At 42.0% G+C, this 19,715-nt stretch overlaps 2 protein-coding genes across 2 annotated transcripts in view; both read right to left on the reverse strand.

Moving 5' to 3' along the window:
* Nucleotides 1–19,715, reverse strand: part of LOC136884576 (dual 3',5'-cyclic-AMP and -GMP phosphodiesterase 11A) — a 638,170-nt gene that overhangs the window by 14,863 nt on the left and 603,592 nt on the right. Inside the window, exon 14 of the mRNA XM_068229957.1 lies at nt 3,015–3,122. Within this exon, the coding sequence (XP_068086058.1) occupies nt 3,015–3,122 (108 nt within the window). The remainder of the gene's footprint in view (nt 1–3,014; nt 3,123–19,715) is intronic.
* Nucleotides 8,188–10,685, reverse strand: LOC137502840 (ninein homolog). Its single transcript, XM_068229953.1, is given in 2 exon segments — nt 8,188–10,272; nt 10,306–10,685. Coding segments are annotated over 2 exon segments (2,238 nt in total). The 5' UTR covers nt 10,582–10,685; the 3' UTR covers nt 8,188–8,310.

A 19,715-nucleotide genomic window follows, 5' to 3' on the forward strand; every position in this document is an offset into this window, starting at 1 on the left:
TCATTAAAACAGACATCACCCTCACCCTGGAAAAACTAAACGAGGCAGTGTGGAACGGAACAACTTGGAGAGCGCTAACTCATAGAATCGCCGATGGTTGGATTCGACTGAACGGCTGACATAATCATTTCTTCTTAAAGCAATAATCACCACCACCAACAGCATTGACAGTGAATTACAATGATTGCAGTAACATAGCCAGGATTGGCCGATGGGGGACGGGATTATAGTTACAAAATGATAATAGAAAATGAAGGTGCTTGTGCGTGTGTAGTGCGCGCATGCATGAGTGTCATAAGGACACTGATACAAGTGAATTATGTTGATATTCAGACTGCAGTGCACTACAAAAATCTTACATTAAAATACAGAATAAGAACAATACGATCAAGGTCAACAGTTTTACAGCAAATGATATGTTCATTTTACAATCTAAAATCCTACTTTCGATGCTTCTTAGGAAATAGACTCAAGAAGATATCTGTTGGTTTTACAATTATGTCTCTTTCTGCTTATTTTCTTTTTGTAAAAATTCCTTGTGGTGGGGGCATTCTAAACCCCAGGAACACCCCCACTTGGCTACACCCCTGCAATGATGTATTCCAGAAGTGAAATTGTAACAAGTTCTGTTGGAAAACTGAAGTTTTTGATTCAATTTAAAATGTTGAGGAGGATGCGACAATGAAAGCATCAAGTAGCGAATATTTAAGATTGGATGCCACAGACTACAGGAGTTCTTAAAGGTGATTCACTTAGCCCTATATTATTTAACGCTTTCACCTCTGATGTAGTGTGCCCCAGGGGCTCTGAACTATGGAGCGTGGGTTGGCGACCACGGGGCCCTCAGCTGAGTCCTGGCATTGCTTCCACTTACTTGTGCCAGGCTCCTCACTTTTATCTATCCTATCCGACCTCCCTTGGTCAACTCTTGTTCTTTTCTGACCCCGACGCTATTAGGTTTGCGAGGGCTAGGGAGTCTTTCATTTTCACGCCCTTCGTGGCCCTTGTCTTCCTTTGGCCGATAACTTCATTTTTCGAAGTGTCGGACCCCTTCCATTTTTCTCTCTGATTAGTGTTATATAGAGGATGATTGCCTAGTTGTACTTCCTCTTAAAACAATAATCACCACCACCACCACTCTGATGTAGTGTCAGAGATAAAGGAAAAGACAGACAGAAATGTACCTGTATGCTGATGACATGGCAATTGTAGACATCTACATCATTTGATGGCCAGGCAGGCATCAATTTTTGAAAATGAGACATAGCTCTCATAGTGCATTGGCACTGCTGGTGGCTTCAAGTAGCCTATGCAGTGGCCTCCACGGTATGCACTAGCCTTGCGTCTTGGGTGGTGTGCTAAGTCCCAACTGACGAGCCTAACTTAGCACACAAGGGCGAAACGCAGGCAACCAGGAATGAGTTAGCTGGAAAATTTATAATGTCCAATAACGGACCATTTAAATTGGTATTATAAATTTACTCATTCGGGACAAATATTTTAGGTTCCCTATGGGAATCAACATCTACATCATTGTATATGAACTCGCGAGAGAAACTTTCCTGATTGAGGACCTGAGATACAATCTTGTTTTACCAGAAGGTGCAGCATACGATAACCTGTTGCATAAACTTAAAGAGGGACATTTGGGAAGACTTCTACTCAACGGAGGCCATGACGGATCGGAAATGGATGGAAACAGGCTACCAACTGAGACACATAGTTACGAGATTGGCTGTGCACGGATTCCACTTCAAGATGTGTAAAAACAAAGTATTTCACGAACCGAACACAAACTGTGTGTGTAGGCTATGTGACCAAGTATGTGAAAGATATATCCAGAAGTGTTCCTCGAGGTCCTGTTCGATTAGTGAATTTATTAAGGACTAACACTTATGCAGAGCTCATTAGATGCCATGCTGTTTTATCTAATTGTGAACCTGTATGCACATTGTGCGCAATAAAATTTATTATTATTAAATATTTTAAGTGGTCCACCTATTCAATTCATTTATAATTTATTACATCTAGTACATGTTTCACCCCCAAAGGGACATCATCAGCTAGGTAAACTACAATAATATATCATCAGAATACAACAATTGAGTCCTTTTCCGCGCATCAGGACCAATAACAAGGAAACAGAACATTCTATAAATAACTTTACTGCTCTGGCCCTGTGTTGACTTGAAATCCTGAAGCGTTCAATCTTAAATACAAATTAAGGAATGTCTATTTAAGATCTCAAGGATCTTTTATCAAGAAATATTTGAAATTAAAGGTTTTTATTCACAACAGCAATCATTTTACGATTTTATGAATACAACTGTTAGTTCCCACAAACTTTGTCATCAAGAGTTTAATGAACAGTTCAACCAGTTTTATTGACTATACTGTATGATTTGCAACTTTAACATAGTTTGCTAATAATTTATTTAAAATGTCCATCTATATAAAAGTGTTTTTAATTTGTCTTTCCAATCTAATAATGTAAATTTTGTATTCTGCTATATTATTGTAGTTTATTCTAGCTGATGATATCCCTTAGGAGATGAAACATGTACTAGATGTAATAAATTATATATGTATTGAATAGGTGGACCACTTAAATATAATATTTAAGTTAATCTTAAATATTCGCTACTCAATTTTATAGTCAATACAGGTTTTTATCTAAAATGAAGCTGTTAAAGCTTGTTGCATGTAATGAAAGCATCAGTCAAGAATTTTATTTTCATATACATTTAAAAATGATTTTATTGGGCGAGTTGGCATGTGGTTAGGGGCATGCAGCTGTGAGCTTGCATCCGGGAGATAGTTGTTCGAACCCCACTGTCGGCAGCCCAGAGGATAGTTTTCCGTGGTTTCCCATTTTCACACCTGACAAATGCTGGAGCTGTACCTTAATTAAGGCCACGGCCGCTTCCTTCCCACTCCTAGGCCTTTACCATCCCATTATCACCTATCTGTGTTGGTGTGATGCAAAACAAATTGAAAAAATAAAAATGACTTACCATAAGAATAGCAAACATGACTTGGGCTACGTTGAAGGCGTGTCGCCAGTTGTGGTAGGGAACATCTCTGTAGTTCCTCTTGACTGTGATCAGAAATCGGTACAGTGTCTGCAAGAAATTACATTCAGAAGACTATAATTTATTGCTGAATTCTATTATATTATTTATTTACTCTTGTTGCAGTGCTTAGAAAAAGGAGGAGAATGTATTGAAGTGTCTTAAATTGAGAAAATAGGCATGAACAGCAAGGAAAAAAAATTTAAGCTCAAACATAGAGATTTTTGTTATTTATTTATCAAGGAAAAGAAACTGGGAGGGAGCAGAGGAACATGTTCAAAGAATGTATTCATAGACATCATCATCATCATCATCCTAAACCATCTCCAGTTTCCCGGGTGTGGTATATGAGCCTCCTCCATCTCATCCTGTCCTTGTACCATTCTTCCTCCACCAACTTGTCCCAATCATGACCTCTCAGCATTACATCGCTCTTAACTAAATCTATCCATTTCCTTCGTGGCCTTCCCACGGGTCGTCTTCCTTCTACCTTTCTGTCAAATTCCTTCCTTGCAGTTCTGTTTACTGGCATCCTCTTCATGTGACCAAACCACTTCAGTCTTGATATCTGAATCTTATTTAGGAGAGAATTGTCTATTCCTACTTCTTCTCTAATTTTCTCATTCCTAATCTTGTCTTTCCTGGTTTTCTGGATCATAGTGCGTAGGAATTTCATTTCAGCTGCCTGAAGTTTGGAATTATCTCTATTGGTCAGTGTTGTGGTTTCGAGACTGTATGTAAGAATTGGTGTATAATAGGACTTGTACAATGTCATTTTTGTTTTCATGGGTATTTGTTCATCCCACAGCAGGTGTCTTACCTGGTGGTAGAATTGTGTTGCCTTATTGATTCGATTGTTCACCTCATGTTTTGCTAGGTTGTCATTTGATATAACGCTACCCAAGTATTTGAAAACTGGAACGCTGTCCAGTTGAGCTTCATTTAACATGACTATTGGTTCTGCTCCTTCCCCATACACTTTCATCACCACCGTCTTGGTCTTGCTGATGTTTAAACCATATTTCTTAAACTCCTCATTCCAGCTTTGTATTCTCTCTCCCAATTCATCTTCTGAGTCACTCCAGATCGCAACATCATCTGCAAATGTGAAGGCTTTGATATCTCCATGTTCTTTCCTTTTAATAGATTTCATTACTACATCCATTACAATAATAAATAGAAGTGGTGACAATGAGTGGTGACAATGAGCTGCCCTGCTGCACTCCTCTCTTTGTTTCAAACCAGTCCGACAAACCACATCCTACTTGAATACAGCTTCTGTTCCCACTATACAACATTTTCACTTTGTCTTTGAAGCTATCTCGCACTTGAAGTTCTTTCATGCATTGCCAAATTCTTTCCCTTGGTACACTATCGTATGCTTTCTCAATGTCCAAAAATATTAGGAATAAAGGCTTGTTCTTCTCCCAGTATTTTTCCATTAGCATCCTAATTGCAAATATAAGGTCTGTAGTTGACCTTCCTGGTCTGAAACCATACTGCTCTTCTTCCAAACTTGGTTCAACAATACCTCTGATTCTGGTCTCTATTATTTTTTCCAATATTTTCAGGACATGAGACAGTAGTGTGATACCACGGTAATTAGTACATTTTCGTCGGCTTCCTTTCTTGAACAGAGGTACAATGATGCCCATCTTCCAGTCCTCAGGAATAGTATTTTCCTCCCATATCTTGTTGAGCAGTCTATAGAGCCATTGGATTCCTGGAACTCCCGCTGCTTTCAGCATATCTGCACTTAGTTCATCTACGCCCACTGCCTTTCCTTTCTTCATGCTCTTGAGCGCATTTTCAACCTCAAGCCATGTAATTGGTGGTTCAGTTGTGGTTCCTCGACTTGGCTCTCCTCTATCCGTTGTTATGTTTTCTGTATCTCCATTCAGCAGCTTTTCGAAATAGATCTTGAGTTCTTGTTTAATTTCTCCCTCTTCTTGTGCCAGAGTTCCATCATCACGTTCTATTGCTTTTATGGTCTCTTGATCCCTTCGCTTGTTTTTCACTACTCTGTATAGCAATTTCATATTTCCTCTACTGTCCTCTTCCAGTTTGTCTGCAAACTCATTCCATTTCTTCTCTTTTTCTTCCCTTACAACGTTCTTTACAGCAAGTTTCTTGTTCCTGTATACTCCTTAAAGTCTTTGTATTTCTTGTTCATTTCATTCTTGTCCCTGTTTTCGTTTCTCCTTGTCCAGTGTCTTCTTTATTTGGTTTCTTTCTTTCACTGCTGTTTTCACTCTATCATTCCACCATGGTGTCTCCTTTTTTCTTTTGAGAGAACTTGTAACTCCACATAGGTTTTTGGCTTCTCCCACAAAGGTGTCTTTGAAGGCCTTCCATTCTTCATTAACGCTGGTTACTTCACACTTCGGCAAACTCTGTTGAATCCTTAGTTTGTATTCTTCCTTTATTTGGACTTCTTGCAACTTCCAAGTTTTAATCCTTGGTTTTTTCATAATAAGTTTCTGCGTTTCATTTGTCTTATGTTTGAAGTCTACTACCAACAATCTGTGGTCACTGTCCATGCTTTCACTAGGGATGACCTTTACATCTGTGATGTACCTGCCACCATCTTTATTTGTGATTACGTAGTCAATCAATGTTCTATACTGGCCATCCCAACTGTACCTTGTTATTCTGTGACTGTCTCTTTTTTTGAAGAATGTATTTTTGATAATAAGATCATTTCTTCTGCACAGATCTAATAGTTGTTCTCCTTCTGGGTTCCTTTGTCCAAATCCATATGGACCAATGATGTTCTCGTACCCAAGTCTGTCTACCCCAACTTGCGCATTTAGATCTCCAATAATAATAACATTTTCCTCATTAACTGTATCTTCCAGGTCTTGCCGAAATTTCTCTTTGTCTTCCTCACTGCAGCCTGTCTGTGGGGCATACACTTGTATGATAGTGTACTTAGTGTTCTCCAGTTTCATGGACATTTTAATGATTCTATCACTTTTGCAGACAACTTCAGCTGTAGCATCAGTCCTTTCGTTAATTAAGAATCCAACACCATTTTTCGCTACCTTCTCCTGTCCACTCCAGTATAATTTATAACCTCCACGAAGTGTCTTACTTCCAATCCCTTTCCATTTGGTCTCACTTAATCCCAATATTGATATTTTTCTTCTATCCATCATGTCTAGGAGTTCTTCTAACTTTCCAGTTAATGATAGAATGTTCATAGTTCCAATTCGGTATTTGGGTCTCTTTTTTATTTGGGGTTTCCTTTCAGAACATTGTATATCATCAGCCTTACGGTCATCATACTTTACAATTGTCTGAGAGGACGTGTCAGTCCGGTCTATAATATTCTTTCCGAGGCTCTTTTTCTTATTGAAAGCAACTATACTCAATACTCTCCTGCTGACTTGCTAGGCCTAATGCATAAGAGGATTTTCTTTCAGGGTTTACTCCCTTAGCCTTTGAGGATGCCTTCCTCGTCCTACAAGGCAGTAGGTTCCATCTGTACACCCCAGAAGGATGGGTTGCCTCTTCCGCTATCTCCGCCATACCGAAGTCCATCTTCTCCGCCGTAGATGCCGTTGAGGTCTTCACCCTTAACCCAGGGCAAGGGCCCTCCATATTTATGACCCCTGGAGAGAGGGTGTTCCAGTATTTTAAAACCCCCAGGAATTGGGCTACCTGTTGGTCCGCGGGTTGTATTGGTTATTTCAACCAGCCCTACATACTGTAGGGGCCCCCTATCCGCCACCTGGGGACGCGCTCTGTAGGGGTCAGGTTCTCCTGGTTACTTATTGGAAGTTAACCCCACCCACAAGGAGTAAGGTTATTTGCTACTATGTTACTATGCTACTTATATTGTGAACTGAAACATACAGAACTTTTAGTTTATGCAGGCCAAAAGATAACTGAATGAAAATAGTGAGATGATATTTGTGTCCCACTCATCAGTTAGTGAAATTCCTAGACATCTTATGAATGCCTCATAGATAAAATCATCTTCTTCTTCTTTCTGATGTGTTTCTGCTTATGCAGGTCATTCACGGCAAAATCATCCTGGTTTCTTGTATTTAGAAATTGAAGTTACACTTGCCCATGTGCAAAAGAATGACTCTGGTTGCCATCCTGAACACGATAACATTTCAGCATTACTTGGCATTGGTTCAGACGGACACAATCGAAAGTGCAAGTATTAACATTCGCGCTTAATATACAGAATTAATTCCTAAAGGATTTTAATTTTGTCTTCACTAGTAAGCAATTTCACCTTTTCTAGGTCCATAATAATTAGGCTATCACAAAAATAATATGCACCACACTAGTCAACTATTCTCTATTATGTTCATTATCTGCTGGTAGGCTATCATTACATTATTCATTACATTTCACTGTACCACTGTCCGGCTCCATGGCTAAATGGTTAGCATGCTGGCCTTTGGTCACAGGCATTCCAGATTCGATTCCCAGTAGCATAGGAAATTTTAACCATCATTGGTTAATTTCCCTGGCACGGGGGCTGGGTGTGTTTGTTGTCTTCATCATTTCATCTCTCATCACGGCGCGCAGGTCGCCTACGGGAGTCAAATCAAAAGACCTGCACCAGGCGAGCCGAACATGTCCTTGGACACTATCGGCACTAAAAGCCATATGCCATTTCATTTTCACTGTACCACTCAACACAGAATAAATTTCAGCCTTCTGCAAAATACAAGCACAAACAGGCTAACTAAGTTATTCAGCAATCTCACTGCTAACCAACAAGTAAAACTACTTTCCTGAGTCCTCATACATAAAATCTTCCTGGTTTCTTGTTTCATGTATTTAGAAATTGAAGGTTATATTTATTTATTTCTGAAGGTGCAAATCACCTTGTGAAGTTCAGAAATTCAAGGCGTTTTTCTGTTATTCCATAACTTTCCCGAACCTGCCTCCTGTGGTTGAGGGCTCTTACCTGAATTGGTTATCATGTTCCATTCACAAGGGATGAGAAAGAACATTTTGAGGGATGGGAAAAATGTAATCATACTAAGCGTTAATAGCAAAAATTCATGATGCAATAAGTGAGGTATTTTGTATAGATTTAATATGATGGGAACTGGGACTTAGATTTTACAATGTACTAAGCCAGAAAAACTCTTAATGAGGAACGCACTAATGAGATTTTACTGTACTCATTTAAGCAGTAAATTAATGAGATACACCCTTAAATCTGGGTACGATGAAGAGAAGGATCATTATACAATACAAAAATAAACAGTCAACATTCTGTCAATGAGAGAATATCTGAAAGTACTTTACAATCATACATTTTTACTCTATATATTAAGCTCAGAATATCAATAAGTTTACCAACCCTGTATCCCAGTTCACCAAATACATTCTCTGAATCCTCCACATCAATGTCAGCTTCAACTCCAGTAACACTGTGAATCATTGGGTGGATCTGGAGGCCTTCTATGTTGACAGAATCAAGAGTTTCTTCACGACAACCTTGATCTCCATTTCCACGACAGCAACGGCGTACTTTGCCAAGTCGTGAGCTTTCCTTCTCCGAACTCTCCTCTGGAGGTAAGGCTAGGGGAGAATCACCACGTCGTTTGGTGCCACCACCTCCGACTAAACTACTACTGCCCTCTTCAGGCAAAGGAGCACACTGCACATGAGCTGATTTCTTGAGTTTAGAAGCAGACAATCTAACAGTCATGTCTTCCATCTCAACAGTGAGCTCATCGATGCGATCCCGAAGGCTTGTGTTCTCTGCCTGCAATTCATTCACTTTCTCGAGCAGGGGCAGAACCTGCTCTTGTTCATGGGAACCCTCCAATTCACTCAGCCTCTGCTGTAGAGTGGCCATAGACTCAACCTCTTCCTGCAGCTGAGCTTGTGCCTGCTTTGATGCTGACAACTGTTCAAGCAGACCTTGGTTCTCCTTGTCCATGGCTTTATTCTCCTCCAGAAGGGTTGCCAGCTCGTTACAAATACGAGATTCCTCATCCTGAAGGGCAGCCACTTGTCTCTCCAAGGCCTGGCTTTGCAAAGTAAGCTGCTCTCTCTCCAGGCCCAACTGCTCGGTCACTTGTCTGATTTACTCAGCATGGCGCTGCTCCAACAGTTTGACTTGCATCTGAGTGGACTCCTCGAGACGTGCGTGATGATCATCGACCTCCTGAGCCAGCAGAGAGGCACGTTCATTGGCATCAGCAATATCTCCCCGTAGTTTGTCTCGTTCTGCACTCATGTACTCCAGTGAGGATTTGAGGCAGCGCACTTCCAGCTGATAGAGCACTAGAGTGGCCTGTAGGAGAGTCTCGTGAGGACTACAAGACACATCCATAGAGCCCTGTTCCTCACTCCTACTTCTCTCATCAGTCATCACTCTTAATTCCTCCTCTAGCACTGCAGCCAACTCAGACACACTCAGCTGTTGAGGCTCACCAAGACCCAGGTTGTGAAGAAGGTTTGAAGCCTTTGGCACACCTGCAGCTTCCCACGCCTCCAACACAGCATCTGAACTTACAATACCTGCATTATTTGGATCCAGAGAGCTCAAAGGCTGGTGTTCCTCAGATGCACCCGACAACTGTTGAAAATTTCGCAGTCGACCAGAAGTCTTCGGACTTGGCGGTACTGTAACAGTACCAGACCAACTACCCCCACTACGGAATAACAGTAAGAACTCTTCAAAACTGATTCGCCCATCTCGATCAATATCCAGCTTCTCAAACAGCTGCTGGACCACTTCCTCTGCAACCCGTTCCATGCCAATACATTCGCACACGAGTGCCAGCTCGCTACGGTCCAGAAATCCATCCCGACCTACACCTAAACGTTCCCAGGCTGCTCGCAAGCATTCTTCCTCACTGTCACCCATAGGACCCAAACTGGTTGGTGCACTGTTCTCACTGCCAGCATCATTGACTGGAGTACTCCATGACAGAGACACATTTGAGACTTTGGACTCTGTTAATGATTTTTTCAGGGTATGATTCTTCTCAGCACCTGTTTTCCTCTTTTTTGGATGCTGACCGTCATCAGTGGGAGATGGTTCAGAGATTGATCTCATAATAATCTCCTTGTTGTCACCTCCCACAGCTACAAATATCTCAGTTTCCGATTCCTCCAGAGAGCTATCATGTTCCAACTCCTGATCTGTACTCTCTGGACGGGACCGACGTCCATATTTTTTCTTCCCAAATACAAATTTGGGAGAAACTTCTCGCTCTTCAGATTCTTCACTTTCTAAGGACCTCACATCAGGTGAATCCCTGCCTCCTGAGTCCCTTGTCCTCTGACCTTCTCCCAGCAATGTAAGAAGGCCATCTCGAAACTCGGGGAAGGTAACCCTCTTCGAAGTCTTCGTACTCCCCAATAAACATTCTATCAACTCCACACTTTGCTCTTCCAGTTGGAGCTGTTCACAAAGTTGCTCAAGACCATCTCTATCCAAGCTCCCCTTCTGTCCTTCATCACAGCTCTCAAACACTGCATACAGTTGTTGTTCGTATGGGTCAACGACACGCCCCTCCATTGCATGGCAAGGGAGTACAGGGCGCTCCGTCGGAAAACCCACCAATTTTATTATGTTACAGAACAACAAATGCGTCGATAATTCATAAAATTACGTATATTGCAAAAAACCGTATTCATAGACATGATAATAAACTTTTGGGCCTTTCCTGTGTCAGAAAACAAGGTAAAATTCTTTACATTCTGCAGAGAACTTTGCTCTGCATCTTCAGCAGGAAAATTTTGTCTGTTCATGAGAAAAAGTTCTCTATTAATGAGGTTTTGAATTTAAGAATGCTTTACGTTGGTCGATAATAAGTGGTACTCTCGTTCGTAACTAGATGGCTCACTGCACGCTAGCCTTCCGAGCTCCAGTTAAGATGTTCCTTGTTTCATCATATGTGTGTGTGCGAAGTAAACAGCAAGGTCATTGGATGAATATAATTTTTCTCTTTTTCTTTCTTTTTCCTTTTCTCCTACACACTTTTCTTTCCAACTTCAGTTCTGTTCTATTCCTCTGTCTGTTAGTCTTTTGGATTTGAGTCCTACCTCTGCCACAAAGTTTGAAAAGTGGTACGAGGGCTAGAATAGGGTCCATTCAGCCTCGGGACGACAGTTAAGTAGAGGGGGTTCGATTCCTACGTCAGCCATCCTCCAGGTGGTTTTCTGTGGTTTCACACTTCTCCTCAGGCAAATGCTGGGATGGTACCTTGGCTGCTTCCTTCCCTCTTCCTTGTCAATCCTTTCCCATCTTGCCAGCCCCCCCACAAGGCCCCTGTTCAGCATAGCAGGTGAGGCCGCCTGGGCGAGATACTGGTCTTCCTCCCCAGTTTCATCCCCCGACCCAAAGTCTCCCACTCCAGAACACTGCCCTTGAGGCAGTAGAAGTGGGATTACTTGCTGAGCCCAAGGGAAAAGAGAACCGTGGAGGGTAAACGGATTAAGAAAATATTATTATTATTATTATTATTATTATTATACAAAATTAAGATACTTCAAGAGAGAGAGAGAGAGAGAGAGAGAGAGAGAGAGAGAGAGAGAGAGAGAGAGCAAGCGACAAACACACACACCAGGCTACAGACCAAGATGAATACAAGGACTAATGGGAGGTTTTTTTTTTTTGTAATTGAAGAATTTCTTCAGATTGAAGAAATATTGGGCTGATAGAAAATCAATCAATTCTTTGTATAATTGACTACAGTGATCCAATGTAAGCCATAAAATGTAAAATAAATAAATTATTGTGGGTAGGCTACTGAGTACAAACTCTGGTTAATGTTCAATTCCATCCGAAAAACAAAGACAAACAAAAAACATGTTTAGCTTACTCAGTGTTTCATGACCTTGAAATGTTGTTACATTTTATGTATTGTTAATTTATAAACATTTGATGCTGTAAATATCATTCATGTTTGCCTACTGTCAACCCGCTCTCCTGCCAGAGATTATAGAACCGGGCGAGTTGGCCGTGCGGTTGGGGGCGCGCAGCTGGGAGATGGTGGGTTCAAGTCCCGCTGTCGGTAGCCTTGAAGATGGTTTTCCGTGGTTTCCCATTTTCACACCAAGCAAAAGCTGGGGATTAGGCCTACCTTGATTACGGCCACGGCCGCTTCCTTCCCATGCCTAAACCTTTTCTATCGCATCGTCGCCGTGAGACCTATATATCTGTGCCGGTGCGACGTAATAGAACAGTGGATCACAGCCGGCAGCATGCCCGACGAGTTTCGTGACGTCATCAAACTTATCTGACGTCTTGGTCTACGATCACGATGGCAGTGCTGAAATACCTTGATTGGTTGAATGCTGTTGGTACTGCTGTCGATACTATTTTACACATGTCAAATTTTGAAGTTCTGACATTTCGAACTCGTGTTTAGTCAATGTACGGTGTTAGAATGGAAATGTTGTGGAATTATCATCTAAATACGTAACTTTGTATAGTTCAATTCATTTAGAGTGCGTATAAAATGAAAGGAAAGAGTGTTACCAGGGTAATTTTATACTGGGGACGAAAATTGGTCAATTAGGTATATTTTCAACAAGAATTCAAACGTCCGGAGTAATGTGAGTATTGTATTACAATTTAATTTGTTTTACCAATTGGTCTAGAAGTGCTATTCTTAATGTCGAGTAATTTATTTCTGACTATTAATTACGAAAGTCGTAAGTAGTAATGTTCCAAGTTTTCAGGTTAAAACTGACCTGTACTGAACTGAATGTGTGTCGGATTATCAGTATTTCTGCACGACTTTCTGGTATCACGTATTATTTTAGAGGATTATGTACGAGATTTAATTTCTTTAAAACTCTCTTACCCTGTTTAATATCAGTACTTACTTTGACATTTTGTTATTTATGTGTGAAGTCATAGAACATTTAGGTATGTTAAACATGTGTGTGTGACGTCACAAGCTTAAGCTTTATACCATTTCCTTAGCCACATTTACAAAATATGATAAATTGCTTATTCCACTGAAATTGAGAACATTAATTATTTTCGAGTAAAATATATATTTTTTGGATATGGTTGAATTTGCCCTTTATGTTAAAAAAAATCTAAAATCCGAATTGTTGATGGCCCGCTTCTTTACAGAACCCGTGCCGATATCACTACACGGTAGTAGCATGCTTTTGCGCTCTAATGCTGTTTGCTGCTGTTTCTCTTGTCTTGCTCTCTTGCAAAGTACATATTATTCCGGAAAAGCTTATTGCAAGCGAATAGAGATGAAGTCGATCATTAGTTTGCAATCACATACTTTTTTTTTGCTAGTGGCTTTACGTCGCACCGACACAGATAGGTCTTATGGCGACGATAGGATAGGAAAGGCCTAGGAGTAAGTCAGAAATTTAAAAAAAACCAGGCGAGTCAGGAGAAATTAGCACTCAAAGTTTCGCTGTTAGGGGAAAGAACTAGGGAAGTCAAGCACAAAAACTGCTTTTTCTCAACTTGTACAAATACTGACACTCTTGCTTTTTTCCCCTGACCCTTCAGTTGTGATGTCAAGAATACTGTGTTTTGTTTTTCCGTGTTTACCGCGCGAGCAGGACATGAATAAGAAGGTACACTACGGACTTCTCACTTTCAAAAGAATGCATAGAAATTAACGCTGCTCTAAGTGATAGTCGATTTACGATGCTTTTGGAGTTTACACATATTTTAAAATAATGTTACAGTTCAAAGCTGAAATACTGTACCATGCGACACACCTAAATGAAAACGTTGTTGGCAGCAAATTTATCAAAAAACACGGGTTTCTTGGTCTTCTTGGTCGGGCTGTGAATCAAGTACCTGAACAGTTTTCTTCTGTATCTCTCCACCACTCCTTTCCTTGCTCCAATATTTCTTCTACTTTTACTCCTCTCTTATCTCCTTCAATGTATCCGTCCACCTCTTTCTATGCCTTCCCCATTGTCTTCCTCCTCTTATTTTCTCCATAAATTCTCACTTTGGAACTCTGTCCTCTCCCATTCTCATCGTGTGTCCATACTCCTCTCAATTTTGTCTTGCAGTTTAGGGAATCCAATTCTCTCTCTGATTTATATGTTTCAAACAATCGCATCTTCGTGATTTTGGAAATTGGCCTGTTCTGCCAGATCTTAGTTTACACATGGCTGCACGTCCCAGGATAATACGCCTCTTGATCTCTTTCTCGCAATTTCCCGTGTCACTTATACGTGACCCAAGGTATACAACGTCATTAACCAACTCCAGTCCCTTTGATCGACCTGTAAGGAGCACTTGATTTCCACGATCAATGATCATAAGTTTGGTCTTCTTGAAACTGATTTCTAATCCGTAAATGAGACTTCCATCCTTTACTCTTGCAAGTAAATCTGCAAGCTCGTCTTCACTATTGGCAATAAGTATGGTGTCGTCAGTAAAACGCAAGTTGTTGATTTTTCGTCCAGCAATTGAGATACCACCAGACCAACCATCAAGCGCTCTCCTCATGATGTGCTCGGCATAGATATTGTATAGCTGGGGAGATTCACCTCACAGCCGCCCCGATTTAGGGAATCGAAATGATTGGCCTTTTAAACCGTTCATATGAACAATTTATATATTTAAAATACTATGCTCATTGCCTTCGGTGACGTTAACGTGTGTAAGGGGCTTTGCTGTAACCTAGACGAAACGTCAGTCAAAGACAGTGGAAACTCGTTTAAAACACGGCGTCATTTGTTATTCTGTATTCAAATAGTTATTTCATTCCTGCCCGGTAAGGGGCAGGCGGGCCACCAGCTAAACATGTAGCTGTTTGGCTGGTGAGTGAGTACATAAAAGTAGAATTTTGGAACACATACATAGAAGTATGTCTCGTACATACTGAAAACAAAACATAATCAAATACAGATTGAAATAGAGAAAATGAAAAACATAAACAAGTATATAACAAGGAAATATTATGTGATTTCTTCCATGTCAGTCTATTTTTCATTGATTTCGGTTGGCACATAAAGTATAAACGCACAACACATCGTACTGAGAGAGAAATGTCTTCAGTTCATCTTGACGTACGATACGAAAAATACTATGGTGGAAGCAGAAAGAAATGGACGAACACTAGTGAAACAATGAGGACGCGAAAAACACAGAATGATTGAAAATGAACACGGATAGAGATGACACTGGTAGTGTCGTAAAGCACTCAGACACAGATATTGGAGGCCGGTACCACTGCCGTGAGGAGCATCGTAATATCCAGTAAAAGAAAAGTTAGAATAAAAAGGCAGTGGGACAGAGGGGGGAAGTTACGTGATAGGGGTGGGGAAAAGGTAAGAGATAGCAGGAGAGCGGTCATTATTAAGGATAGCGGTGGCAAGAGGGGAAAGGTTGAGGGCTTCTTTAATCGCAGAATGATTGATGGCTAGGGCAGATTGTAAGTATTTGAGACGAAGATCATGGACATGAGTAAGGATGGTGGGGAAAGAATAAAGAAGTTGGAAGTCAGCAGAAGGGGTGTCAAAGGGGAGATGGTATGCAATACGCATAGCATGTCTGTCAAGTTTAAGCAAGGTCACGTATTGTTGTCTGTCAGCTGTGAGCCAGGTCAATGAACTGTATGTTACGACAGGGCGGATGAAAGATTTATAAACTGTGAGGATTTGGGAAGGACGGAGGCCCCACGTTTTACCAGTGAGAATACGGAGGGCTCGGAAGCGTTGAAGGGCACGTTTGTATACTTGTGTTAAATTATGTATTCAATGAAGGTTGTTCTGGAATTGAAACCAAGGTAGATTAGGGTATTAGTTTCTGTTAGTGGAGTATTATACAACGTTAAAAGAACTCGGTGACGGCGGTCTAGTGAGGCGGGATTTTTTCCGAAATACAATGAATTGGGTCTTGGTGGGATTAACAGCAATATGCCAGGCGTCGAACCAGGATTCGAGAACGGATAGGTAGGTCTGTAAATAACGGGTAAGAGTAACAGTAGTAGGTGTAAGTGCAAGGATAGCCAGATCATCGGCATATTGATAGAGTCTTAAAGGGGGGTCGGGATGTGGGATATCATAAGTATATAAAATATATAAAAGTGGGGAAAGGGGGGAACCTTGGGCTACGCCCGCAGTCATACGAAAGGAATAGGAACGGGTACCACGGATGAGGATCTGTGCTGATCGATGTTGAAGATAGTTGAAAATAAATCGAATGATAGTGATAGGAATGGGAAGATGGCGTAACTTAAAAAGCAACCCAGCATGCCAGACTGAATCAAAAGCCTTATTCACATCGAGGCAAACTAAAGCGGCAGTTTTACGGGGGCGAAGATAGGCATTGAGAGAAGAGGATATGTGAAAGAGGTGATCGTGAGTGGAATGATGGGATCGAAAACCGGCTTGAGAGGATGGAATAAGACCTAGAGAGTCGAGATAGGAGGAAAGTCTCCTACTCAGAATCCCTTCTAGGATCTTGCTGAGGACAGGGAGTACGGAGATTGGGCGATAAGACCGAATGTCAGATGGGAGTTTATGGGGTTTTAGGAATAAGAGAAGATTGGTGTTACCCCAATGATCGGGGTACGCGCCTGTATAAAGAATGTAGGTGTAAATAATGCTAAGAAGATCAAAAAGAATAGGAGGGGCTTCTTGAATATGACGATATGAAATGGTATCGGAGCCGGGGGAGGTGTTTTTCCGATGTTTCAGGAAAAGCCGGATATCAGTGGGTGTAATGGGAGCATTTAATGGATGAGTATAATCAACATGAGAAAAATGGATGAATGAAGGTTGAAGTTCAGGGAGGTTAGGATCAGAATAAGCAATGATGGTGGGTTCGTGAGGATGATGGAAATTAGGGGCGTGGGAGGGGGAAAACACAGTTTGATAATAGTCAGCGAAAAGATTAGCCTTGTCTTGGTCAGTTTGTGGATGATTGGGGGGATGTGTAATAGGGTAGCGAGGAAGAGGGTTGGTAGTTTTGGTTAGTTTTCGAAAAGTCGTCCAAAAACGTCGAGGGTCGTGATAATCAGCTAGCTCAGTACACTTGTCCATCCACATTTTACGTTTAATAGCTTTAATATATGAGCGCGCGTGGCGTAAAGTTCGGCGGTGTTGTTGAAGCGTAGTAGGGTCCTTGGTTCGAGTATATGCAGTAAAGTAGTCATGAGCTAGCTGCAATAAACGGAGAGCTTTGGGGGGTATAGGAGGTTTGGAGGGGTGGTAGGAGTGACGAGGAATATGAAGAGAATCTGCGGTAAGGATAGCTCGCTCTATTTTAGAAATTAGGGCGAATAGAGTGGGAATATTAGTAGGCGGTACAGCATCACTGAGTAAGTTAGTGAGAGTAGTGCGATAAGTATTCCAATTAGTGTGATTGAAACGACGAGTAGGGGGAGGGCGAGGAGGGGGTAAGGTCTGACGGGGAAGAACACCAGGAAAGGTGAGAAGGGCTGGGGTGTGATCGCTACCTATAGAAACGAGCTGCTGGATGGTGATAGATGTGGTAAGGGAGGGAGAAAGAAGGAGGGCATCAGGGGTGGAATTATTGGCTGGGAGGGTGTGGAAAGGAAAATGGAAGCGCATGCCCCGGAGAGACGTACATAAATTAGTGAACTCGGAGATTTGAGTAGGGGTATTGAAGTAACATTAAGGTCTGCAACTATAATATATTCAGAAAATGTAGCGTCTATGTATTTAATAAAATCAGAGGGAAGGAAAAGTTTAGACGGTATGTAGATAGTAGCTACCGTAATGGTTTTCTGAGGAGTAATTACTTCGAGTATTAGATATTCAGAGAAATTAGTAGGGAAGTGAAAGTAGTGCTGAATAACAGTAAAATCCCGTCTGACGCCGATAGCCACGCCACCACGGCCTTGAGTCGGACGATCAGCGCGATAGAAAGTAAACCGGGGAAATTGAGGCATTTGGGCCGGCGTCAGAAATGTCTCATTCAGAACAAAAATATCCGGGGCATACAATGAAAGGGAGATGTCCAGCAGCAGCCGATTGGACCTAAGAAATCTTATGTTGGCATAGTAGAGCTTCAATACGCTAACGCATAAAGTGAACAGTACTTAGGGGAAAAAATGCAAAATGCATTTTATTCCCCGAGTACGCCACGTCGGCATGAGTGTTCAAAACCGATCGAGCCGCTAGCTGGATCTGATTTAGGATGTGTGGGCGATGGAAGGGGAGGACGTTCTGTAACACCATCGTAATAAAACGAATGATGTTCTCAGAACTCGGGGAGGGGAGGGAGGAGGAAGAGGCAGGGGTAGGTAGGTCTTGAGATTGAACAGGGACAACGGTTTCAGGATGATCAGGTTCAGGAGCAGGTTTGGAACGACATTTATAACTGAAAGCAGGATGATTTTGATTACAATTAACACACTTTGGATTCGACTTATTGGGACAAGCATGAGTAGGATGCTCCTCACGTGAACAGATGGCACATACCTCCGGATGAACACATGGTGTCCCTGGGGCGTGGTCGAACCTCTGGCACGTCCCGCAGCGGATCTTCTGAGGTGGTGATGTTCTGGAGGGTTCCACCCGATGGCGCCGGGCGTAGATCATGGCGCCGTCACGGAGCAGGGCGTCGAGCGTCGAGACGTCGCGTGATAGAATGCGAACCAATGAAGTGGGTCCTTGAGCGTTCCGAATACGGATGACTCGGTAGATGTGGTGACCGTCGAGTTGGAGTTGAGCAGCCACCTCATCGTCGGTGTAGTCTCGGTCGACTCCATAAGCAACCACAGATAGAATTGTTGCTGGTCGGGTGGGCGGTGCAGGACGGTGTGCTGGACGCTGTGTGGTGACATTAGTTGCCCATGCATGTGTCCCCAGTTGATGAGCTCCGATGTTATTCGTGAAGTGATGGTAAAATGGTTGGCAGGTTTTACGATTATAACCATCTCTCGTCCGTTGGATTTCAAGTTAATAATCCTGAAGATTGGGCGTAAATTTTGCAATTAGTTGATAGATGCACCTGACGTTGGCCTTGGTGATGTCCAGATTTGTAAGCTTTATCAGATAAAAAGGCGGTTGAACAGTTGGCTGGAGCGTTGGAGTAACAATATTGCGCTGGCGAATATTAGGTGGTATGGCTGGGTTTTGCGCCGCCTGATCATAACTACGAACATGTGCAGGCATGCACGTTGCAGGTTGGTCCAACAGGTTGGGCAGTTGGTGGGCGGTCGATGGTCCAGGGCCCAGCAAATGAATCCCAAGGTCCGTTCCAGAAGATTCCAGACGAGCATGAGATCCCGGTGAGGTTTCGACAGAGCCTGGAGAACGTTGTATCAGGGATTGTGTCGGACAAATTATTTTCCTTTCTCCATCAGGACTTCCCGAACCAGATTCCGATAAACGACGAGTTGTTTTGTTTGAGTAGTTTCCATGTCCTTTGGTGGCGACCTGGGTGAACGTGATCGCGTTGGTGATGGCGGCGGTGAAGGAGTCATCGCGTAACTTCCAGAAACTTCCTGATATGTAGACGTAAGACTGTCGACGGGTAGAGATTCCGGTCCGATCATATACTGTAGACTGAGGCCTGATGTCATTTGTAGCTATTGTATATACTGTATATATATATATATATATGGGTTGATTTTTTAATAGTGGTAACTATGCTGTAACAATGCCATTAAACGTAGCCATTCAATATAATGTATTACTGAGGTAGCTTAGATATCCACCCTCCCTCAGCCTAAATAA

Source organism: Anabrus simplex, chromosome 12, assembly GCF_040414725.1.
Source record: "Anabrus simplex isolate iqAnaSimp1 chromosome 12, ASM4041472v1, whole genome shotgun sequence".
NCBI classification, from domain to species: domain Eukaryota; kingdom Metazoa; phylum Arthropoda; class Insecta; order Orthoptera; family Tettigoniidae; genus Anabrus; species Anabrus simplex.